General features: G+C 40.7%; 2 protein-coding genes and 1 long non-coding RNA gene across 14 annotated transcripts in view; 2 read left to right on the top strand and 1 right to left on the bottom strand.

Annotated features, from left to right (window-relative positions):
* Nucleotides 1-12852, top strand: part of itprid2 (ITPR interacting domain containing 2) — a 32005-nt gene extending 19153 nt beyond the window's left edge. For 3 of the 5 annotated variants that reach the window (XM_034884547.1, XM_034884551.1, XM_034884550.1), the window contains 12 exons: nucleotides 3305-3412; nucleotides 4071-4425; nucleotides 4666-4882; nucleotides 5415-5466; nucleotides 5899-5981; nucleotides 7312-9051; nucleotides 9428-9487; nucleotides 9778-9902; nucleotides 9994-10108; nucleotides 10823-10888; nucleotides 10986-11306; nucleotides 12129-12852. In XM_034884547.1, the coding sequence (XP_034740438.1) occupies nucleotides 3305-3412; nucleotides 4071-4425; nucleotides 4666-4882; nucleotides 5415-5466; nucleotides 5899-5981; nucleotides 7312-9051; nucleotides 9428-9487; nucleotides 9778-9902; nucleotides 9994-10108; nucleotides 10823-10888; nucleotides 10986-11306; nucleotides 12129-12236 (3350 nt within the window). In that variant the 3' untranslated portion in view covers nucleotides 12237-12852. The remainder of the gene's footprint in view (nucleotides 1-3304; nucleotides 3413-4070; nucleotides 4426-4665; nucleotides 4883-5414; nucleotides 5467-5898; nucleotides 5982-7311; nucleotides 9052-9427; nucleotides 9488-9777; nucleotides 9903-9993; nucleotides 10109-10822; nucleotides 10889-10985; nucleotides 11307-12128) is intronic. The other 2 variants (XM_034884549.1, XM_034884548.1) reach the window with 2 other exon arrangements.
* A 3043-nt stretch (nucleotides 12853-15895) lies between these two features.
* Nucleotides 15896-25000, top strand: part of cwc22 (CWC22 spliceosome associated protein homolog) — a 12626-nt gene continuing 3521 nt past the window's right edge. For 3 of the 8 annotated variants that reach the window (XM_034884560.1, XM_034884559.1, XM_034884552.1), the window contains exons 1-14: nucleotides 15896-16005; nucleotides 17145-17194; nucleotides 17284-17510; nucleotides 20540-20739; nucleotides 20938-21192; nucleotides 21564-21692; nucleotides 21878-22046; nucleotides 22542-22595; nucleotides 22717-22852; nucleotides 23107-23313; nucleotides 23433-23495; nucleotides 23574-23669; nucleotides 24414-24495; nucleotides 24763-24823. In XM_034884560.1, the coding sequence (XP_034740451.1) occupies nucleotides 17146-17194; nucleotides 17284-17510; nucleotides 20540-20739; nucleotides 20938-21192; nucleotides 21564-21692; nucleotides 21878-22046; nucleotides 22542-22595; nucleotides 22717-22852; nucleotides 23107-23313; nucleotides 23433-23495; nucleotides 23574-23669; nucleotides 24414-24495; nucleotides 24763-24823 (1728 nt within the window). In that variant the 5' untranslated portion in view covers nucleotides 15896-16005; nucleotide 17145. The remainder of the gene's footprint in view (nucleotides 16006-17144; nucleotides 17195-17283; nucleotides 17511-20539; nucleotides 20740-20937; nucleotides 21193-21563; nucleotides 21693-21877; nucleotides 22047-22541; nucleotides 22596-22716; nucleotides 22853-23106; nucleotides 23314-23432; nucleotides 23496-23573; nucleotides 23670-24413; nucleotides 24496-24762; nucleotides 24824-25000) is intronic. The other 5 variants (XM_034884557.1, XM_034884558.1, XM_034884553.1 and 2 more) reach the window with 5 other exon arrangements.
* LOC117952352 overlaps nucleotides 18169-25000 on the bottom strand; it is a 19556-nt gene continuing 12724 nt past the window's right edge. Inside the window, exons 3-4 of the long non-coding RNA XR_004658395.1 lie at nucleotides 19733-19736; nucleotides 18169-18252 (exon numbers count right to left, since the gene is read on the bottom strand). This is a non-coding gene — a long non-coding RNA (uncharacterized LOC117952352). The remainder of the gene's footprint in view (nucleotides 18253-19732; nucleotides 19737-25000) is intronic.

Below are 25000 nucleotides of genomic sequence, written 5' to 3'. Positions count from 1 at the left end.
ATCAGCCTGTTCCACAATAATAGTAAGCCCATGTCATAGTGCAGCGGATGGTGTGTAATAGTATAACTACATGTGTTTCCACTGTGTCTCTGCGTTTATGATTAAGAAACATTGTGTTGACACACATTTTAAACGGACACTCAGACAGCTGTTATAATATCTTGTTGTTATACACGCATAAATCAATAAAACGCAAATACCAACACAATCACAACAGTTACCATGACTATTTAACAGTAACATGAACTGCTGATCCTGTGTGGGAGAACAGTTTAATATCAGTTGATGTTTGTCACATTTGACACATTCCCACTTCTGGCAGACAGGAAGTTAAAACATAACAAAATAATGTCCTCAAGAGTCTGTTCTTGTGACTATCCTGGGTGCAGATTTATTCATTGATTATTTTGTCCAAGTACTTGAACAGCCATCTCAAAGAAAAAATCATTAATCTGACACTGGTAAACAAATGGATTTCTGATCAGTCTTTCAGTTTGTTTGGGATTGAGATGTCTTTTCAATCTGCTAAAGCTTTGGATTTTTGAATTAAACAACTTTTCACAGTGCATTATGGGAACATGTACATAATGTTTCCATCTGCTTATCTCAGGAGGACGGCCTTATTTTCTTGTTATCCGCAGATAAATAAATGAGTCACGTACTGTTGCACACCGACTGAATCTCGATTAACTGATTCAGGAGGAGAGAAGAAAGCCAGGGAGAAAAATGGCTCATGATGACATAAAACTATTGAATGAGAACACATTAAAAGGTCCGCTGAGAGAAAGTTGAAGAGCTGTTCCCTGTCAGAATTCTCTTCACTAAATCACTAACTTCCATCACTTCAAACTACTGTAAAAAACAAAACAAAAACATTGGCATCTCTAAGTGGTAGTATCAAAAAGGTTCCTTCTATGGGAAATTGATTAATGGATAGCACCAGGATACATTCATTTACACATAATTAGAATTAAAAATGCTGTGTGACTTTGCGGAAGGCTTAATGATTAAGCCTGATGTAGTGCAAGTTTTGGTTTAAAACTAACTGCTCTCTAACTTTACAAAAAAACTACAGTGATTAAGATCAGAACTGGATCTGTTTTGATTTTTTAAAGGGAACTGTTAACTGCTCCTTTAACAGTCTCTGGTCCGTCTTTGCTTTTCAGAAGCTTTTTTTCTTTTCCAGAACATTCTCATACTGTTCCATCGGTTCCCCGGATCCCAGTTGTGTGTGTGCGTGCGTGCGTGTGTGTGTGTCTGTGTGTGTCTGTGTGTGGTAGTGTGTGGTAGTGTGTGTGTGTGTGTGTGTGTGTGTGTGTTTTATTGTTGTTGTTTGTTATGTAAGCTCCGTTCTCACCATCTGCACAAATCTCTTGGGATGAAGAGAAAAAAGAGAGTCTGGGTTTTTTTCTTTTATTCCTCACTTCCTGTTTTAGGATCTTTAGAATGAGCATTAGTGTGGAGTCAGCAGTCAGCAGGAAACAGACTCAAACAGTATTACTATCATCACACACAGCTGCTGTAATAAGACTTTCTGTCGTCATGTCCAGATGTGGCTGAAAAAACTTAACTGTATGACTGACTGACTAGCTTGAACAGAATCATTTGTTCACTATGTGTTTTAAACCAAGGTTTCTCTTATTTATTTGTAGCTTCTTTTGGAATATTTGTAGCTTGTTAAAAAGGTGCTAATTTGTTTTTGGGGTAATAGAACAAGCTGAAAACTTCACCGTGGCATATAATCAATTTGTAAAAGTTGTTCTGGCTAACATTTTAGCAAACAGCTGCCCAGGTCAACATCCAGCAGACAAAAAGAAACATTAGCATCACTCAGCAGTTGCCAATATTCAATCTCCTGTTAGCTCCAGTTTGGTCACCACCAATTCCTGAGAAAAACTTTTTTTTCACCTGCTAAATGTTCTTCACCAGCTAGCTGCTAACTTTGTCTGTTGGCTAATGGGTACTGGTCAGGTAGTGTGCAATGTTTACACCATGAAAAAAATGCAGAATAAGCATACAATAATACGTACTTATGGATGTATAGACAACTTCTTAATGGATTACTTTAATTTGTTTTCTTTCATCCCGTTAAGAAATTTCAGTCCTCCATCTAAGTAAATAATCTAATAATCTAATCTAAATAACAATAAAAATCCTCAAAATTGGAGTTGGGAGAACAGTGAAATGACTGAATGCGGCCAATGAAATGTATTAACCACAAGTCTTTTTTTTATATATATATTTTTTTATTTTTATTTTTTTTAATAAAGGAGCTAGAGGTCAGAATGGGATTAGATGTGAAAGAATAAGAGCAAGCAAGCGTCAGCTATAGATTTCAGGTGATGACATTTTAGAGGGAGTTATGTGGCGTTTACAGCGGGACAGACAAAAGACAGATGTCTGTGTTTCATAACAGACTGACAAGTATTTAGACAGCAAGGGGTGAACAGACGAGTGCAAAAGGAAGGAAAGTATGCAAGTCATCATCCTGTTAGAGACAAGACTGACAGCTTGATTTACATAACCACAGAAGAAGGAGGGAGGGAGGGAAGAGTGGCTCTGACGTCTGTGTCCAGTCCCAACATGAAGCTTTTATGGCAGACAATTATTGAGTCCCTTATTTTTGTGAAACAAATGTAAGAATCAGCCTGTGGTATTTAATGTTTCTAATATTACTATTTTCTTTTACAACAATCTAGTGTCATATTCCTTCATCTTTCACAGTGCTTTACCTTACGCCTACAAAAAAAGGAATTGGAGGGTTAGGGTTAGGGATTTTAATTTAAGAGCACACTACAGTGAATCGGAATAACAGCCATCTGTCTTTTTTGAAGTCGTTGACACCATCTCTAGAAGCTTCTTGATACCTGACAAACTGCACCTGAAACTCATTGGTAGAGTTTATTCTGTTTTGAAGACAAAATAGAGTTCTTTATCCTGTAGATGTTTTTGGGGGTAGTGCTTTAAAAGCGAGTTCAGAGACACCAGGAAACATCAGAGCCAGCCGAGGTATTTGAACTGGCTCAGAGGAGGAAGAGTGCTGCTGGATGTGGACATGTTTATGCTTTCAACTAAATTGTCTTCTGATCTACTCCATGCCATTCACTACACTTACAGGAGCAGGTTAGGAACAGCCTTTTTGAAAATCTTAGAGAATCCAAATCTGGGCAAATTTTTTATTTATTTTTTAAACATCTTTTATTTTCAGAAGCGTTTGTTTATATTTCCTAGTTTGTGCCTTTTCTGTCTTTATCTAGACTCTTTGAAGCACTTTATAACTGTTGTTTTGTTTCTGTCTCTTCAGGTCGTTTCCGTCAAATCGAGGTCTTGACTACAGTAGCTAACGGGTTTTTCCAGCTTTACAGTCAGGTCTCTGGTCAGCCTGTCCAACCCATCAGCTCCAGGGACCAAGGTAACCAGGGAAACCACACCCAGGCCACAGTAGGACAGTTTTTCTATAGTCTAAACTTCAAGAGGAGCAGAGAGCCACTGACAGAGTCATACACTGATTTTGTTTTACTGTTATATAGCAAACAAAACCTTTGAGGATATATAATGAATATAGACTGATATTGGTAACTCATAGTGAGTTACAAAAGAAAACAAATTGGACTTTTTTTTCAAGAGTTGAATAATTGAAGAGATGGATAATAAAAACATATTTTTTTAGTTTTTTTTTTTAGATGTATTCATAGTTATAGATGAGTGTTCCATGTGCATTTTGTCACTATTAATTCTCCTTTTTACTTTACTTCACTTTTCAGTTTTGTTGTCGTCGTTTTTAAGTGATGAAAACAGTTTTTGTTAACACCAAATTTGAGCATTTTAGATCAAATGTAAGCAAATTGCTGTCAGATTGATTTCATTTAACTGACGCATGGTCTCGTGTCACCTCTTTCTTGTAGACTATTAGAAATTTTGTTCCAAAAGGTCTGTTTCGTCTCTATAACGTTTTGTCTTTACCATGGACCAAAAATAAGTTGACAAATACATTATGTCACAGTTTATAATATCTAACAAGCACTACATTTAAATGATAGTGTTTTTATTCTGAAACGTTTTTATCTCAGCTGGAAACGGAGGAGAAAGAGGGGGAGATGAGTCCTCTACTCCTCTGAGGAGGACCGGCTCGGCTCGAGACGTCGCCACACTCCTCAAGAAAACCCTCAGCAAACACAACCTGTATGCAGCCGCCTCCGAGTCGCCTGAAGCACACAAGTCCGACCAACACACACAGCCGAACGGACACGCAACCCCTGATCACACACACACCAACGGTCACACACACCCAGGTCCAGAAGAGGACGGCTGCAGTACAGTCTCCGACCAGCAGGCAGAGACTGTCAACCAGAAACCCATGCGCAAGAAAGACAGCTATTCCCTGGCAACGGTTACCGAGGAAATCAACGGAGATGGAGACGACAGGTACTGCTGGACAAACCAGTGGCTAATATTAGCCAGCTAATACTTAAACAACTTGGTGTAAGAAATACTTAGATACTTACATTGTAAAAAAAAAAAAATCCATTACAAGTGAAAGTCCTTCATTCTACTTAAGTTAAAGTACAGAAATATTTTAAGTTATTGTAAAAGTATCAAAGTAAAAGTACTCGTTGGGAAGCAAATTTTGTTCTGACTGTGGCATAACATGTTAATTCCCATCAGCCATGAACAGAACAAACCTGCACCAGCAGCCAATGGAGAGCATCGACCAGAATCTGACTCTCAGTCAACCAGTCGGAGAATAGAAGAAGGATCCCAGGTGGTCAAAGAGGAGGAGGAGAACCTGACCTCTACCCCAGAGAAAGCCCATCCTACCCTGGCTCCGCTCCAGCTGGCCCAGCTTCGCATGGAAAACACAGACTCTTTCGACATGGAGGAGGTACAGTGTTCTCCTGGGTTCTTCTTACCAGAGTCATTAGAGTTTGTAGTTATTGTATTTTTCATTGTTGTACTTTTTTTTCCAATTTTGTTTGGTTTCCAGAGTAGGTTTTATTTTTTTTTAAAGTCAGTTTTTAAATTATAGTATGAGGGGTATTTGTCTGGGGCAAGATATATAAGTATATACATTAAAAAAGCATCATTGCTTCTATTCATTGATTCATTAAGTTCATTTTCCCATAGGTGTATATTAAAACAAGAAAGCTCACAGTGAAAATGCTGACCTTGTTATTATTTCACAATATAGGGACAGCAGGAGATTTGTGTTCTTTGTACGGCTTCCTGTGGAGCTTATAATTTACAGTCATGTGAAGAGAAAATAAAGAAAGGACCCAAACTAGTAGCGTTGTAAGACTATTAAACCAGTGTGGATTGGCCTTTACAGCAGTTTTTACCTTGTGAGGAGCCTGATGAAGGGCTGCTACTGTTGGCGAACAAGCATGTTGACCCAGTGTCTGTTTTTGTCATTTAAGATTCAGAGTAACGAAGATGAGGCTCTGCCACCTAAAACTTCCAGAGCCACTGGTGAGTTCACCTTTACCTCTGTTTTCAATTTCTGACTTTAATGTTTGGCTTAACTTAAAGTTCCCTTTGGGGTTTTCTTGTAAACACACAAATGGTATGTAGACATTTATTGTCACTCACCAAAATGTAATGTGTGTAACTTTGAGGTCTAACAAATTCCTTCCACATAAAACGCTTAAAAAAGCTAATTTTTTGTTAGATATTTTGAGTGATTGTTTGCTCATTGCTGCATTCCTTTGCAGTATATACATACAGGTTTACATCTGCAGCATGTCTCTGTATGCCATAAACATGTTTCCTGTGTCTTAGCTCACTCAGACCACAGTGACGACTGACTGTGTGGTCGCTTCATGTTCTATATAAGTTATTCTACTCTGCCATCACCTGGATAGACAGTGTACTGCAGGAATAATCATAGTGTGTCTCTCTCAGATCTGTTAAGGACAGTCAGTCAGCAGTCAGACAGCAGTGGTTTTGCTGAGGAGCCCTCCGCCGACTCCAACAGCAACCTCAAGGTTTGAGTTTTTGTTTTGTAGTCTTGTATTCCAGTTTCAATCACCAAGTTTAATCTTTAAGTTATTTGAACCCTCTCGTAAAAAAACAAGGAAGAGAAAGATCCCTGCAGATTAACCACATGGGGAAGAAACTGATTCCATACCTTGTAAGGCAGTCTGGAACATTTATCTCTGCTGCAGATTCTCATATGTCTGCAGTCTGCAATTCATCAGAGTGAACACCGTCCCCCACACCCTCAGCCCCTCGTCCAGTGGAGCACAAGGCACTGCAAGTGGTGCTTATGCACTGGGGATTTTGAATTTAGACAGATTATTACAGATCACATCCAGTCATTTCATTATGACACCAACAGTTACTCAACAAATTGAATCACATGGTAACTACATTGGGCTGGTTCAACTTAATTAGACTTATTTTTTTTTTTACTAATGAACAGTGGTGTAAACTTACTCAAGTACTGTACTTAATAAAGGTACTGTATTTTTTCATCAATGGAGTATTTCAGTCCTATTCTACTTACTTACTCCAGTGCATTTTAAGAAATGTTGTACTTTCTACTATGATGTAGCTACTTGTTACTTTTTAGATGAACATTTTAAATGAAAAGCAGGTCATCAGATGCATGCATTGGTATTTGTTGTTCATGAGTTTTTAGCAGTTCAGTGAGTGATTTCTCCACTAAACTCCTACGCTGTTTTTATATAGATAAACTGTTTGTTAAATTAAGGAACATGATCTAATATTTCACAAAAAAGCAACAACAACAAAAAACATATTTTTAAGTATATAGAACAAAGGTAGTCCAAGGCACTCTTCTTCAAAATGATTTCAAAAGCCTTTATTTTACCGGCTATTTTATAATAGAAAATTTAAAAAAACATAGCGAGACGTAACCCCACATGTAGCGGCACGGACAGCCTTCTTCAGGGTGCTACGCTTGTTTGGCAGAACTTAGTTTTTTTTTCCTTCTCATTAGTCATATGATGAACCTTCAGATTATCTTGTGACCTTTTGGTTAAGGCACAACCTATACATTGGGAACCACTGGATGAAACTACTTAACTGTATATAAAGTTGTTAAAAGTAGCTCCACCTTGACCAGCTACAACAGTAAAATGACACTAACTCATTAATACCTCCTGTAACATATGAGCCACAGGGATACGTTTACTTCTGTGTTTTGGCTTAGGAAAGAGTTTGAATGCAGGACCTTTACTTTGTAGTATTTTTACATTGTTGTATTGGTACTCTTACTTAATGTAGGGTTAGGCTTATGGATATGAGTACCTCATCCACCACTGTTAATGGATTATTGATTAATTTGATTAGGTGCAGGAGAGCAGTGACAGCTGTGACAGTGAGATCACTGTGACATCACACCCCTCATTGGATGTGGCCACGCCCCTCGCAATGGACCAACCAGCATTCAACCTGCCAGATGGCAGAGAGGAAGAGTCGGGGACTGCTAGTGATGCTGGGGCTGATGGGACTTCAGAGCAGGTTCCACAGTACTCAGCCCACCACCTCCCAAGGAACAAACTTGAGGAAACGCAGCAGGATAATACCCAGGAGGAGGAGCTAGTTGAGAGTGGGGACCAGACGGATCATGAACCAGAACCAGAACAGGAGATTTCTCAAAGTTTGTACGCTGTAGAACAAGAACCTCAACACACCCAGAACCAGACCGAGACAGCTACAGACACAGAACCAACCAAAGAGGGAGTGGGTGCTAAGGACGAGGCCCAAGAAGACAATCCATTCTTGGAAGATTCTTCACTTTGTCCACCTCCTGCTCCATCCTCTCCAGTTCTAAGCGCTCTGATTCGAGCCAAACGGAGCCAGCTGACTTGGGGTGGACAGCAGGTTGACCCCCAGTCCGCCGATTTGTCCCAAGTCCCTGGCAGAGGACGAGGAAGACGCGGCGTACCTATGCAGCGGTCGTCTTCCCTGCCCTCCTCGCTCCTCTCGCCCTCCAGGGTCGTGTCCTCTGTCAGGATCCAGTTTGGTCAAGGTCAGGTGTCCTGCACGCAGCCCAGTTTCTCCTTCAAATACAACCAGGAGGCCGAAGGGGACGGGGAAGAGGTAGAGGAGGAGGAAGGACAAACCAACTGTCTGTCTACCCTGATTATAAACCCCACTTCCTCGTCTGGCTCTATCACCCAACCACCAAGGCTTCCCACAGAGGCTCCCATCCCACCTAAACCTATCCCACGCCACCTGTTGCGGTCAACCTGTTCCCTGCAGAGCTGCAGCCCTCCTCCACCAGGAGGACCTGCCCACTCCTGGAGCACCCAGAGTGTTCCTGATCTCTCCTCCAATCAGCGGCAGCCGGGCCAGTTCCAACAGAACATTAGCACCAACCAAAATCAACAAAATTGGAATCCAGGACAGATGATGTTCCGTTGTCCTTATCCTAATCCTAACGCTGAGTATGTTAACCCAAGTCCCAATCCTAGTCCCAGCCTTAACGCCAGCCCATACCCCTTCACGCTGAACCCTCTTCCACAGTACCTTGCCCCTCCCCATCCATACGCCAGTCTTCCTAACATACTTCACCACCGCAACTTGTCCCACCATTCTAGTCTAAACAGTCTCTACCAACCTACAACTCCCACAATGCCCCAGCACAACAACTTCTCCAACTTGCATCAGCCCTCTACTTCCACGGTACCTCACCACGTCGGTCTCGGCAGCCTGCATCCGAGAACTCCAGCAATGCCCCAACAGGGCTACAATCATCTATACACCCATCAGTCACCCTACCATGCTACTCCTAATGGCTCACAGTTTGCCTCGCCCTATCTTGGCTACCAAGGGTACAACACAAACCCCAACCTGGCGTTTCCCCACCTGGCCCCAGAACACAGCCTCCATCTGGGGTTTGCTCCTCCTGCTCCAGGTTTCTTGCCAGACCTGGCCTCAACCCTAAACCCAGGTCACAGCCTCCAGCCGGGGCTGGCTCCTTATGTTGCTCAAGGTCCGGGTTCCGGCCAGGGCATGTCCAGCACTGAGATGCAACTCAGGAGAGTTCTGCATGACATCAGAGGAACGGTTCAGAGTCTGAGCCAGGTTAGTTCTCTTCAGTCCCTTAAGCTCTTGTCACTTCAACTGTAGTGAATTGTTGTTGTAGTCTCACTATCTTTAAATGAAAACTTTAGTGTATTACAACTTTGGCTTTATTTTGAGAGCTTCATATTTAGCATACTAACATTAGAGGAGCAACAATCTTTGGCAATAAAAGCAAATATGCGGATTTCCTTTAGTGTCAAACTGCGATTGACCAGCTTTCCCTTGCCACTCTAGACCCCTGAAACCCCTCTCCAACACCAGGGGAAGTAATATCACTTCCTGTTGTTTATTTTTGACTAGGTTAGCTCTTACTTATCCTTTTGTCAGCTTTTCGTGTTCCACTTGCTGTCCTGACATCACTGTCCTCTCCATGTAGAACCAAGCCAACACTCCAGACGTGTTCAGGGAGCACAGAGCAGCTCTGCCCAGCCACCAGGTACCGTCTTCACTTGTTCAATTTTTGCGTGTTAAATAAAGTAATAAAGTATATTTAAATCTCACTTTGTAGAGCTTTTACCTGACTTCCATGACAAAAACACAAAATCACAAGTTCCCTTTGAAGGCAGTTATGTTCTCTGACTCAGTCATACAAAGGAGTTGTTATATAATAAATTGGCAAACTAGCTTTGCATAAGTTAAAATGTACCTACTGTTAGTTTGCAGTATGATGCATTGAGACTATTTTATTCTTAACCTTTGTTCAACTTTATTTCTCTCAATTTTCAGTCTTTGGCAGAGTTTAAGCAGAAGAGGCAGAGTCTAAACTTGTTCCGCAGTCAGATGATGGACCTAGAACTGTCAATTATCCGACAGCAGGCCCTGGTCTACAAACATCTGAGCCCTGCCGACAGGTGACTCATAATCAAACAGATACATGTTTCACAGTATGACTAAATATACATGTGGCACAAAAAAACATGGTGTGCATTTGTGTGTGTGCAGGATGGAGATGGAGCAGCTCCAGTCTCTGAGGTCGGCGGTCAGAGAGGAACTGCAGGAGCTGGAACAACAGCTGGAAGACAGACTGATGGAGGTGACACATCACACACAACACAGGGTATATACACACAACACACACAATGCAAGGTATACATGCAGAACACACACATCATTGGGTACTCAGGATATTCTGACTGTATTTCGTTTGAGACATTTTCATAGTGACATTTTAATAATATTTAATAATTTCACAACAGTGACAATACATTACCAAGGCTTCTAGCGGGCGCAGCTGCTTCGTGGCCATCAGAACTGACAATGCTTGTGATTGCACCAGACGCACCGCAGCATGTTTAAGAAGCGCCCTAGAAGTGCCTTTCCGCTCTGCTTCTGACAGAAACACCCACTTTAGATGTTATTAGCCAAGTAAAGGGATGCAGGAACACACAAACATTTTCTGGGTACACAAACCACCCACACTGTATACACCAGAGGGTATGAACAGATTATACAGGTTATACAAGCACAAGACACAATGCAGAATATACACACACAAGACACATTCTGTATGTGCACACACATCCCAGGGTATAGATGCATATAGAGATGCCACATGGTATATTAATACTTATTCACACTACATACAGGCACATTTCAAGGCATATACACACAACACCAATGGGTATATAAAGTACATATACACAGTATGTACATGCGTTTGTCTGGTCAGGAACCGTGACTGCAGAAGTTTATTGAAAATCTTTTTACGACACTTTATTTGATCTCAAACTAAACTGATAAACTTGACGTGATGTGACCTGCTCTCTTTCAGAGTCTCCACAGAGACGGCAGTGTTGACAGCCTGTCCACCGCCTCTGCGCTGAGAGCCATGGAGCCGGTCAGCATACACACACACACACACACACACACACACACACACACACACACACACACAATTATATATAAAGCTGTATGACCTTTTCCTGTTTGTCTAGGTGTCAGACCTGCTCAGAGAGCAGCTCTACCTTCAATCTGAGCTCAGCTACGACGGTAACGCCCCCTCCACCAACTGCTCCTCCCGATCCTCCAGTCCAGTCCGAGGAGGAAGCGGAGAGCAGAGAGGAGGCGTGTACCGGGCATCAATTAACATAAACCCTGCCCCCCCGCCTCGACCCAACACACACACTGAGGAAGAGAAGGAGGGAGAGAGGGAGGGAGAGAGGGATGGAAGAGAAGGAGAAGGAGGAGAAGTACAAGAGGAGGAGGGAGCAGCAGGAGAAGGCAGAGTGGGGAACCTGCAGCAACTTATCAGAGAGGTAACAGTCCACCAGCACTTTTACTGGTACTTTAGTGATTAAAGAGTCAACCCTTATGATTATTTTTGTCATTGTGTAAATTATGTTAACCGTGTCTGAGTTTTGTTTAAAGGTTTCTTTCTATTTAGTCTTGTTTTTGTTGTGAAAAAGTTATTTGTTTGACAAATTTCTTTTGCTATAGGATTTGTTGATAAAATGAACACAGCATTTTACATTGTTGGGTCATACACAAGCACTTAGGATTTCACTTAGGAAGTCGTAGGATAAAGAAAAGGTACCTAGCAGCAGAATGCTTTTTTATGACTGTTCAAAAGATTCAAAATCCTTTATTAATTCCACAACGGGCATATCCACAATGTTACAGCAGCAAGGTATAGTGCAAAAAGAAACAAAACAAACAATAAATAATAACTAATAAATAAATATAAGTAAAGAGAATAATTAGTCCACAGTTGTATCTACAGTAACATTATTGCACGTGGGTATTGGTTTTTTTTGGTCTATCTTTTTAAAAGTTTTTTAAGCCCCCTTGTTGTCACACAGCTGTTTAAAATGGCCGCAGACCCGAAAAAAGAGCCAATATATAGCTTCATTTTAAAGACAAACTGCTGGAGCATTTTTCACAATGCAGTTGTTTTTACGGAACAATTTGACCTTTGGGAAAATTCAATTATTTGCCTTTTTGCTGAGAGTTAGGTGAGAAGATTGACACCACTTTTATGTCTGTACTTTCAGACAGCACACCCGAGGCTTAGAAAAAAAAAAAGTAACACCTGAGCTAATTAAGACAGCGGCTGTTTAAACGTTCTGTCTCTTTTCCAGATTCGAGAAAGCGTGGCGCAAGAGGTCCGACAGGAGATCTACAGCGAGCTGCTGGCTGCCGTGTCGCCAAAGCGATCACCCCTGCCCGGCAAGAAACACCAGCAGTAATCGCAACAGCAATGCACCGCCTCCTTTCACCTTCAGCCTTAGTAACCACAGCCTGAGCAGCAACGCTGTCTGTCTGTAACACTGTATAGCTGTAACGCTGTCTGTGTAGAAACTATGTGTCTGTAACACTGTATGTCTGGAACACTGATGACAAATGAGCACATTGCCTACATGTGATAAACTCAGATCGGACGTTTACGTGTCTGTTTGGTTCTAATGTGTTGGTGTGATGCATGCTGGGAAAGCCAGTCTGAACCAGCCTGTGCCTGTGTGCACCATCAGCTGTTTTTTTTTTTTTTAAGCTTTTTTGATCAAAGCCAGGCCTCTAACTGCTACATTGCCACTAATACTACGAGTACGACTGTTAACAGTTGTACCAGTGCTACCAGTAACACCACTACTAGTCCCAGTCATGTCCCCATCAAGTTCTTTTGCCCCAGTTAAGTCCATCCTGATCCATTATGATGATAATAATAATATAAATAATCAGTTGCTTTTACTTTGTAGTCATTCATTCATATAGGCTGATTGGAGCCTTAAACATATTATCAGAGCAACACACAGGAGCAACTACCCTTACAAATACTTGATGTACCTTAATGAACTATTGATCCAAGCTTTTTGTTTGGGGTTACATTCCTTGATCCTCAATAAGAGTAAAGTCTTATGTCAAACTTTTGCCCTCTAAAGTTCCATGCACATTTCACCTTCTCTTAAGGTTTAAGGATATTTTAAAAATATACAATTTAAGGTATTATGATCCAACATCTGTCAACATTCTTTCATCATCATCGTCATCATCATTGTCATGGTGCTTTTGTTCCACTTGCCTCATTCATAGTTGAATCTGTTTGTTTCTTTGTGGTTAGTGCTAAGCTAGGCTAAACACATACTGAACTGAAGGGGTTTGCAAAATAGGGTGGGTGGGTGTGTGAGTGAAGAGATTAGGGTTGTCATGCTGTACTATGGAGGTCAAAGCCTACTCTGCAGCAGAAGGTTTCAGTAAGCTGTCATGGCAACAGTGATGATGATGATGAGGATGTTGTTGTTGATGTTGTTGCTGATGATGGGGGAATGTCAGGTCACAGAGAGGAGCTTAGCGAGCCGGGTCATGTATGGGTGAGCGGGCAGTGTAGGCCAAATCTTAGCTGCGTTGGCATGTTAGTCGCCTTAGCATGTTAGTTTCCCACAGTCCGATGACAAATCTGTGTGCAATAATTTAAACATATATAACGATTACTGAGAGTAATGTTAATAGATTATCAGTAAATCACTGCTAACATTTTAGGTCATTCTGCACCACTTCAGCACAAACTGTCTACCTGCACGTCTGATGCTAATTAATCTGTAGTAGAAACTCTTAATTTCCCTCCTCTTTGCACAGAACCCACAGAAGTGATTGATTACTGAACAGTGAATTACTAATGACCATTTAACAAACATTTCTTTTTTCAGCATTAATGTCTGTGTGTAGTGACTGTGTGGTCCCTCGCAGGTTTCCGGATAAACAGTTATAGAAAACTGGAATTCTTGGGAGTAGCTGAGGTGACACAAGCACTCACACCTGCCATAGCTGAGTGTGATTGGCTGGGAGACCAATTAATCAATCTAAAACACACTCCTAAATACCTACATTATTATTTATTTTTTAAATTTTTGTTGAAAAGTTATTTTCAAAATGTCTAGACAGACGCATTGGGGTAAGAATGAGCTACTGAAAGCGTAACTTTTTTTGGGAAATCAGTTAATTTACTTTTTGTTGTTGTGGATGTTCATTCTTGATGTTTGGGAGATAATTATACATCGTGAAGAGAATCTGAGCTTAAATGTCCACTTCTTGATTCTGAGTCTTCCGCTACATCTCACGGTCTTCTCTTCAACACTCTAATTCATATTAACTGGACCTCTGACCTTTGATTCCCTTCACCATTTAATTACTTTTGTATTTTTAAAACGTTTATTTTTCATGTCACAACCTTTGCTCTGCTGGACCAACACTCACTGTGAGCTCCGAGGCGCTACGTCGTTTTTTATTTTTTTTACTGATTAAGAAAATCCTTCACATACTTCAAATTTCACTTACTCTCTGACTCTTGGTTTCTATTAATTTCTGTTGATGTCTATTAATGATGATGTTTATTTTGTATTGATGTCTTGTCAGTGGGATGCAGGGGAGGGATCACTCTGTAGAGATGAGAATAATAAAGATGTATTTATTTTCAGTACAGATGAGTGCTGCTTCACTTTGTGTGTGTTTGTATGTGTGTTTGTGTGTGTTTGTGTGTGTGCGTGCTTGCGTTCGCCCCACACTACAGCATGTTCCTCTGTTGCACCAAAAAAGACATATTCCATGCAAGTGAAAACTTACTTGGGCAGATAATCTTATTCTGATGCACAGTTTTACGTCATGCTGATAAAGATATTTGAATTGAATTGAATGTATATGAATTTATGGCTTTAAAGAGAAATTTCTATTTTAGGAAGGATCCTTTTGACTCAAGCGTAGGGGATTTGATTTGGATTTGTCAACCCTGCCCTCTCTCTCAATGTCTTTGATTAAACATGTAAAGACATAAATACCGTATTTACCATATTTATATTTTTGAATGGAAAAACTTACACCATCATTTAAAAAAATGGTGCTCTCTGGTTCTAAGTAAGAAGGTGGATTTGAACATATTGTACTTTTCCCCCAATACAATTTTTAATAATTGTGTAGGATGTCTTACATTCTTCTTGAAATGTGACTACAATATTACAAGATTGCCGTTAAAACTATCCTAATTTTATAAACAAGCTCTTTTGGGCTGGAAGCTGTGTCATTCTCATATCTTTTCTCCACACAAGTCTATCTCATGGAATAATGAATGCATCACTAACGGGAACAAGTCACTCTATTTGCAGAAATGGATTGAAAGCAAACTATGAATCCTTTCTCAGAGAGAAGGCATTCCCAACAACATTAAAAGAACATAATTTAGTTTTCAAATCCACGCCTAATGGTACATTAGAATCATTGAAACGTTATAAAAAACTAAATGAAGTTTCTGGTTTTAATTTTATTCTTTATATAAACATTGATATTATGAGCAGCAAATGTACCAATAAGCACTTTAGAAAATACTTTCTAAATTTAAAGAAAAACACTTTTGGGTATGTAAAGATAGCAATTGATGTAACATTGTAAATCTCTATATCTTGTTAGCTAAATTCCATATTCACAAAGCAACCTCTTCCAAATCCACACCATGTTTTAAATTATTCCAAATGTAGACTGACATGTAGTCTCTCTCTTGGTTTGGTAACAAATAGGAAAGGTGTTTTAATGGCTGATGTCTATTCAAGATTATTTGGTTAAGAACTCCTGCTCCAAACACATTTGATAGGGTTTGCAAGTCTGTCACTTCTTTATTTATTTATCTATTTGTTTATTTATGTTTGGATTGCTACTTTCCTACTTACTTTTGTGTGTTATGTCATTTGTACTTATTTACGTGCAATTTTGTGTTTGCGAACTGCGATAACTGAGTTTTTGTAAATTAAATTCTAAATAAGAAAAAGAAAGAATTGAACTGACATCCTTGGAGGATGTAACTATTATCACCACCAGGGGGCGCTTCGAAAGCCGCAACTCTGTTCAAACCTTGATATTTTATTTTGAAATGTGGACGCTATCCGTGACCTGGAAGTATTAAAATTGTAATTGTAAGACGTTTCCGGCAGGAAAACGAAATCTTAACAGAGGGACGAAAAGGCGGAAAATAGAACGGTAACGGGATAATAAAAGACAAATATAATGTAGTAAGAAGACGGAGAAGAAAAACACTTGAGGTTTTAGCGACACATTAGCAAATAAGTAGCTAGCGTTTTAGTCTGCGCTAGCTAAGGTGCGAGTAGCGTTAAATTACTAGCTAACTTTAGCTCATCCAAACCAAACACACATGGCGATGAAACTTTGTTTTGTAGATATTTATTAACCTGCCTAAATTACTAGATTAGACGTACGGACGTATTCAACGTTAGTTAACTAGCTAGCTAACGTTGTAACGTTATATTTACGGAGTGGCTTAACAGCTTTCCTGTCATGTTAACGTTTGCTAACGTTAACTTAAAGTCCTTTAAAAGTGAAACGTTTTACTTGAAACACTCCAGACACGTTACATTGTCTTTTAACGGGTCAGTTAACTCAAAATAACAAAACGGGCTGCATATTAGGTTATGTTGTTTCTATCTGTGTCTGACACATTGAGATAGTACGGAAGTTTAGTAAACCGATTCACCTTTTTAAAACACATCTGAAGACATGATCTTGGGCTTTAGGCAGTTGCAATGGGCATTTGAAGTTTCCAGTGATTTCGAATGTTTTATAGACTAAATGATTAGTTAAAATAATCGGTAGGATTCCTTAATTGATAATAAAAAATATTGTTTGCAGCCCCACTTTCCTCAATCGGTGTCCTGAGCCCTTGTCTGCTTACACAAAGAACTGAGTTGATTTGATAGTTGTTGTTGTACAAAGCTGGTTTAAAGTTTATTTTAAGCAACACATCGGTAAATCCAATTCTTTCAAGGGAAGCTTTTTAGTCAGCTGAATCCTGACCAAGACCTTTTAAAGGTGAAGATGAAAACATGTAAATTTTGCAGACACCATTGAGGTCTTTATGAAGTACAGTCACAGTAACTGTCTGAAATACTCACTAGAGCATCCATTAATAGTGGTCAGCTATTTTGGGACTTTACTCGGCTTGTTGTAAAAATGAAACTATTTATTTGTGAGCTGTATTGAAGTAGGAAGGATTAGGAATCAGTGGGTTTGAGGATCTGAGAGACACCGCCAGGTTAATAAAGTCACAGTACTTTTTTTATTTCTCTTAATTAGAATCATAATCTTGTATTTGTGTTTTGCAGAATGGACTCTCCCGGCAGAAGTCCCAGTCCTGGGCAAAAAGAACAAAGTGGTGAGTAAAACCTGCGGCCGCAAGTTTATTTTGTAGTTGTAGTACATTCACCTGATAATTCTTCTTTCTCTCACTCTCTGTGTCTTCAGGACCTAGAGAAGACGAGTCCTGTGCTGCAGCAGAGAAGCCCCAACAGGCCGGCTCAGTTGAGAGAAGCCCCAAAGAGAGGCCATCTCCTCAGGCCAGTCCTGCGGGCCGTTCTCCCTCCGGGAGCCCTGCCTCCAGCAGCTCTGATGACAGCAGCAGCAGTAGTGATGATGAGGATGGACATAATGGGGCACTGAGGAAGTTAAGGAGCAGTGTGGCTCAGATCAAAGTAAGCACGGATTAACGTGGATGTTACTGGCATTTCATTTGTTGACGTGCCTTGTTTACTATTGGCTCCCTACTGTTATTAAGACAGAAAAATATGCTGTTGAGACTATTCTTTTGTGTCCTCTAGACTTTTACACTGAGTAAGCGTGAATAAAATCTGTGAGAAATATGAGTAGTAAGGTATAGGGCTGGATAATGTTTTGAGTTAAATTCACAATGTCCAGAATCCATTTGCTAGATAATTACCAATGTCGCACATACACCAGCACATTCCAGTTTTTCACACACATAGACTAATTTGTGGCGGTGTGCAACACTGGTCGCCAAACATTGCGTTTTCTTATTTTTTCTTAACGCTATTTAAAACATGCACTCGTTCAGGTGCATTTCCTTACCCTACTCTCCTTTGTCACCCCACAAACACACACACACACACAGACACGCACACACACACAGCCCCTTCCCTACTGAAAACAGTGTTGCCAACTTAGCTACTTTGTTGCAAGATTAGCTACTTTTTAGACCCCCTTAGCGAAATCTTTTCACAAAATCAGCTAGCAACAAATCTGGCGACTTTCTTTTCCAAAACAGTCACCTCTCTCTGAATCTGTTTTGTGAGGAGCAACCCCTGCCCTCCCCGTGTGCGTAGGAAGGCAGGTAGAAAGGAGATAAGAGACAGGGTGCGGGGGCCGATGTAGGTAGGAGAGACCGCGGGACGCGACGGGAGAAAGACGCAGCTGAGCCTTCTTTGAGAATTCCTTATTGATCTTTTTCACTCCCTTTGTAGATTTTTTTCTTTTACTTCAAATATAGGCTACTTAAGTAATAATTATAAGGTAAAATAAAGTCCTGTATTTAGTTTTTGATCATTTGGCCGACAAGCCAGACGACAATACAGAATAGCGCTGCCTGCTGTTATGGAGATGTATTATGTCTCGTGTAGGCACTTTTGTAGTAGTAGTAGTAGTAGTAGTAGTAGTAGTAGTAGGCGTCGCTTTGGTGTGTTTTGAAGCACTTTTTTGACCAGCTCCGGGAGATTGTCTGTCCGACTGCATTTTCGGCCTAAGGCCGGTTGGTTGGTTGGTGTGTCAGACCCTTTATGTAGCGCATTTCATTCAAATACAGGGATACAATAGTAGGCCAACACGGACTAAAAGGGATAAAACGTCCTTGCTAAATGGAAGGGTTGACTAATATAATGACATACAACACCATTGTGAATTGTAAAGTGCAAGTTTTGTTTTTTAATTAAAAAAAAGAAATTATATTTTTTGGGGCTATAATGATTCTCTGCTACGGTAATTTTGACCATGAAAAAACAAATTAGCAGTACCAAACCAAGGTTGTTATAGTTTTTCACTTTTCATTTATCTTTTTTTTCTTTTCTTTTTTAATTTTTGTTTTCAAATTCAGTTTAGTTTTAATTAGTTTTTAAAGCGGATTTGCTAGTTAAGTTTAGATTTTTTTGAAAATGCTTAATTTTAATTTAGTTTTTTTTAGTTTTAGTCTTTTTTGTAATAACAGCAGATAAACTTGTTCCTGTATACTCACGAACACCGGCTTTTCCGGTGTTCAGCCAAAATCTGTGAATCATCAGAATGTGTTACTGTAGCGCCGTCTACCTGCCATAAATCATTTTGTGACCGCAAAGGCATTAATAAAAACTATATACAAATAGTTTATATAGTGTATACACAGTGTATAATTGCACTGTTAGTCTTGTTTGCTGTTACAGGTCATTTATTGTCATCAGATGGAACAGTATACAGTTTTAGAAAGGCTTTAAAAGTTATATACTGTAGAGTCACTTTAAATAAACAAATGTGCACATTTATACATTATAGGCTAAATTTAGTTGTAAACACATGTCCAGGTTATTAAGTCATGGACTAAGGAATTTATTTCTTTTGCAAATGCAGAACAACTAAAACATGACAGATATGTTGTTTAGGCCTGCATGTGCGGTTTAGCAGGACTAATAAAAGACCTGCAACAATTAGATATGTTGAATTGTGCAGGTAAAAAAACAGGTGTCTGTACCTCATTATGTGGATTTAAGTTATTTAGGTTATCGTTGAGATATCAGGCCACACCAAACATTTAGTGATTCTGAATAACTGGCCCTGGAAATTTGGCTGGTTTCCAGTGTTAGTTTCCATGGCAACAGACCAGGATTTCACTTCAATACATGTTTGTGAGACAGTAGCCAGAGTTAAATTTAACTGGCCTGCATCATGAAACAGACTGGCAACCAGTGAAGAAAATACGGAATACATCTCTACTGAACAAAGTCGCAGCTTGTTGATCCACAACAGAATCACAAATAGAAGAGAACCATGTGTCCATTACTGTCATCTTAGGGCCTTTTCACACTGACAGCCTTTAGTTTGGTTGAATCGAACTTGAGTATGTTTGTCCCGCTGGTGCGGTTTGTTTGGGCAGGTGAGAACGCAGCATTCAAACTCTGGTGCGCATCAAAAGCGGACCAAATAAGCGTATTGAGACCTGCTTGAAGAGGTGGTCTCAGATTCATGAGTGTTTGTGGTGTACCAACTGTACAAACTCCGCAAGTCTGAGCTAATGTCTCCTGTAGTCAGGTGTGTTTAGCAGTATGTGATGCAGCAGAGCAGCAAACCGTAGCAGCCTGCAGTGTTTCTATCACACAAACAGACTGCGGTCAAGCTTGCCGTCCGTCACTCGTATCACCATGGTCACACCAGCTGCCGCTAAAGCGATGTCTCGGTGACCAGAGCAGATGTAGAAATGTCTCTCGCAAAACAATGTCTGATCATTTTATTGAAATGAGCTGGTTTGACCATGGAGATGACGGAAGTATGCACTAATCCAGAACACACAACCTTGTTCCTGTATGTATTTACTTTCTTGCTTCCGCTCCCAGAAACGTCCAACAATTATAGTATTTTTTTCTGAAGAAATTCATGTCCCAGTCCATCATTCAGTGACAATCCAGATCCTTTTAACGTGACTGAAAGAAATACTGCTGACACTCTTTGTTCATTTGTTGTGCAGAGATCAAGATCCAGGTCCAAGTCCAGAGAGCGAGACAGGTCCAAGTCCAGAGAGCGAGACAGGTCCACGTCCAGAGAGCAAGACAGGTCCAGGTCCAGAGAGCGAGACAGATCCACATCCCGATCCAGGTCCAGAGGGCGAGACAGGTCCAGAGAGAGAGACCGAGATCGGGGCCGCTACGACAGAGGACGCTATACTCGGTAACAGAAAGACGCGTGGCTTTTTATTGGCTTGTACTAATTTCAGTGAGTGAATTTTTAATAGTATAACATTTTAATAATAGGTGTCCATATAGAAGAAAAAGAAGATTACATACTTAATTAATCCTGCAAGGGGAAATCATTACATAAATAATTTGGAAAAAAATTGTTTCATCTCTTCGTCCCTATTCCGCCCAGTGATCGCTATGACGATCGCCGTGACGAGAGGGATGGCCGTTTTGACCGGCAGACAAATCGGGATGCAGAGTTTGATCACAGGAGGAGAGGACGCTCAGGCTCCTTACCAACAGACAGGGAGCCAGTGGCGGCTGAAGAGCCGCCGGTCAAGAAGAAGAAAGAGGAGATTGACCCAATCCTGACGAGGACGGGTGGAGCTTATATCCCCCCCGCCAAGCTACGCATGATGCAACAGCAAATCACTGACAAGTCCAGGTATGAGTGCTTTAGTTTTTATTGAAGCTAGGATTTGAGACCATTCTTTTAGTTTTGGTTCAATCATCCATCAGTTTGTAGATTGATTTCCTTTCTTCCAGGCAGATATTTATCAATTCACATTGAAACTTGAGATTTGCTGCACAGAGAGAGCTTGTCCATGATAGTACACATTTAATTACACCGTTATAAACACCTTTGCATGTTGGTTCAGTTATCATTGTGTGGTAAAACAGTAGAGTGTGGTGCACAACTCTCTCTCTCTCTCTCTCTCTCTCTCTCTCTCTCTCTCTCTCTCTCTCTCTCTCTCTCTCTCTCTCTCTCTCTCTCTCTCTCTCGGTGTGTTCACTGATGCCCTGCCCTCTATGCAGCCTGGCATATCAGAGGATGAGCTGGGAGGCCCTGAAGAAGTCCATCAACGGACTGATCAACAAAGTCAATGTGTCAAACATCGTCCACATCATCCAAGAGCTGCTGCAGGAGAACATCATCAGGGGAAGGTGAACATTTGCGCACGCCAACATACAACTTAATTTTACCACTCAGCATTCAAATGTAAACATCCTAAACAGCAAAATTGACATTTCACAGAAGCTTTCTCTCTTCGGTATTCCACCAATAGACAAAAAAATCTCCTTGAGTCTCCCTGACTTTGCCTGTAACTGTCTCCCTGTCTGACTCTCAGGGGTCTTCTGGCTCGCTCGGTGCTGCAGGCTCAGGCAGCATCTCCCACCTTTACTCATGTTTACTCTGCTGTCGTTGCCATCATCAACTCCAAGTTCCCGCAGATTGGAGAGCTGATCCTCAAACGCCTCATCCTGTCCTTCAGGAGGAGCTATCGCCGCAACCTCAAGGTTTCTGTCTGTCTGCCTGTCTGTCTGTCTGTCTGTTGATAGATGGATCAACAGAAAATGAGTGTAGCAGTGTGATTCAAAATATGTGACTGCGATGGACCGAAGTGGGTGAAAATAATGATTTACAGAAGAATCATCAGTCTCATCTTCTACAATTCTAGATTGATTTTTTTTGTAATAACATAAAAGGCTGAACACAGCATGTAAGATCTTGTAGTTCATTTTGTATTTAATAACTTAATAAATAGCTTTGCAAGACGAAGGTAAGATATTGTTTTTATACAGTATTCGTTAATACTTCTGGCAAATCCATTTAAAATCAGCACACCAGTTTGCGTTAAGACTGAACACGGCTTTAGATTTAAATTGGCTGTAAATCAGTGTGTTTTTTTTCCTTGACATTAAATTCATTCTGAAGATTGGCAGTTTTTTATTTATTAGCACTAGTGTTAGTAATGGTGATGTATTAAAACTAGTCTTTCTTTTGTTTTCCAGCAACAGTGTCTGACAGCCTCCAAGTTTGTGGCACATCTCATCAACCAGAACGTGGTGGGTCCTGCTGTCTGGTTTTAATATTAAAGGAGGGGTTTAGTTTTTATGTCCAGCTCAGATGAAGTTTGTTTACTTCTCTCTCACTCTCCCTGTCTGCTCCGGTGTCCCTTGCCCTCAGGCTCATGAGGTTTTGTGTCTGGAGATGCTCACTCTGCTGCTAGAGCGTCCAACTGACGACAGCGTGGAGGTCTCCATTGCCTTCCTGAAGGAGTGTGGACTCAAACTGACCGAGGTGTCCCCGCGAGGAATCAACGGTAGCTACAACTGTCAATCCTTTGTCATCATTGTTCCTTAAGTTTGAAATGAGGACTAACAATTTCAGTAAAAACTGAAATGAGAATAGATTAATCCGTTTAAAGTCTATTAACACACAACCAAAAGTGCTACTTAAATATTTCCTGCCTGAAAATCTGAGCTAAACCTGATCCTTTAAACTCAACGCTATTGTTGTTAAGGAAAGTAAAGTTAAAGAACACAGAAAAGTACCAATGAATTCTCTTTTTCTCAGCCATATTTGAGCGTCTCAGGAATGTCCTCCACGAGTCGGCCATTGATAAGAGGGTCCAGTACATGATCGAGGTGATGTTTGCCATCAGAAAGGACGGTTTTAAAGATCATCCAGTGATCCCAGAGGGCCTGGACCTGGTGGACGAGGAAGACCAGTTCACCCACATGCTGCCCCTGGACGACGAGTACAATGTTGAGGAAATGCTCAGTAAGCCCCCAAGGAAGGGAGGGAGGGAGGGAGGGGGAAGGGGGGCTCCACCTGACTCTACAACTCTGCAGAATGAGTGTGCATATGTAGCTCTAACATGTGTCTGTGTGCTCATTCAGATGTGTTTAAGATGGACCCAGACTTCCTGGATAATGAGGAGAAATACAAAACCATCAAAAGAGGTAAGAATGCTGCAAACACCAAACTGTCCACTGTTACTTCCCTCACAGTTTAACCAATCAGCTGTCACCTGCCGACAGATATCCTGGACGAGGGCAGCAGCGATTCAGGGGAGGAGGGCGATGGCAGCGAAGAAGATGATGAAGATGAAGAAGAGAAAGTGCAGGAGGGAGAAGGTGAGACACACAGGTTGACCTGCTGGACAGTTATCTCAAACTAAAGGGGCATTCCACAGATTGTGTTGGTAAGCCTATTTAATGTCAGCTGTGGCTTTGGGGGAGTTTTGTCAAGTCTGATAAAAATGTCATCGTGACATCATCAGAGTTTTCTCATTTTGGGCTTGACAGCTAGTTTTTAACAGAGAGCACTAATACAAACTGGAGCTGTGGAGTTAGAAACACCGGACTTAACGAAAAGACTCACTTGGAACCGTTGTTTTTTGTTTTTCGGTTGGGATTGTATCTGTTCCATGCCCACTTTTAAATAGTCAAGCTACCATCAATAGGGGCCGCTATTTTTTGTATTTACTGGACCCATGTTTTCAAAAAAAATGCCAGTCCGCAGAACCACAGTGGTCATTTGACAAGTACAGATGTTCCTCTGTTTTGTAGCCGAGAAAAAAGATCATTGAAGATAATGTCACTGCAGTTTTGTGCGGTGCTAGGGCGATTAGCTATCATGTCATTTCATTGACCTTTGTTACTATTTGCAGTGGAAAACCAAATCTAGAAATGTTCCAAAATTGCACCAATAAAAACAAAAATAAAATGTGTCAAATATTTTCAAAATAAAGGAATAAATTATGCTGTTAAATTGAGGTACATTCCAGTTTAAAGCTTCTGTAGACATTAGAGTTAGTAATGACTGCGGCAATTTGACCCAAATATTAAACATGCCCTCTCTCTGTCTCTCCCTAACAGATGAGAAGGTCACCATCTTTGATCAGACAGAAGTCAACCTGGTTGCTTTCAGAAGAACTATCTACCTTGCTATCCAGTCCAGGTACACACAGTTACACACACTCTTACAAATACAAGCTCAAACAGTTGGTGACTCAGTTGTCTCTCAGGGTTTTGGCAGTTATTTACAGCTCCTTCTATATTTGATGGACTTGGACTAATATTTAAGTGTGTGTGTGTGTTTTTGTGTGTGTGTGTGATAGGATAAAACATTAAAACAGGTTGAGAAAATTACACACAAACGGTAACATGCACACACATGAACTCATTGATGTGCACTTAATGATTGATTGATTGATTGTTTCTTTAGTTTGGACTACGAGGAGTGCGCTCACAAACTGATCAAGATGGACTTTCCTGACAGCCAGACGGTAAGTCCACACACACACTTGGCAGATTTAAAAGGCTTTGGTGACGCAAAAACACACACACAACTGAGGATAAATTCTCTTTCGCCGCTGAGGATGAATCTGCAAATATTCTGAAGTATGGATCAGTAAAACAGTAAACAGTCAGTGTTTTATAGAATTGTAGGAGGGGGGGGGGGG

The sequence above is a fragment of the Etheostoma cragini genome, chromosome 11, assembly GCF_013103735.1.
Source record: "Etheostoma cragini isolate CJK2018 chromosome 11, CSU_Ecrag_1.0, whole genome shotgun sequence".
Lineage (NCBI taxonomy): Eukaryota > Metazoa > Chordata > Actinopteri > Perciformes > Percidae > Etheostoma > Etheostoma cragini.
Note: the sequence above shows the minus strand (reverse complement) of the source record. Positions and strands in the feature narration are given on the sequence as shown.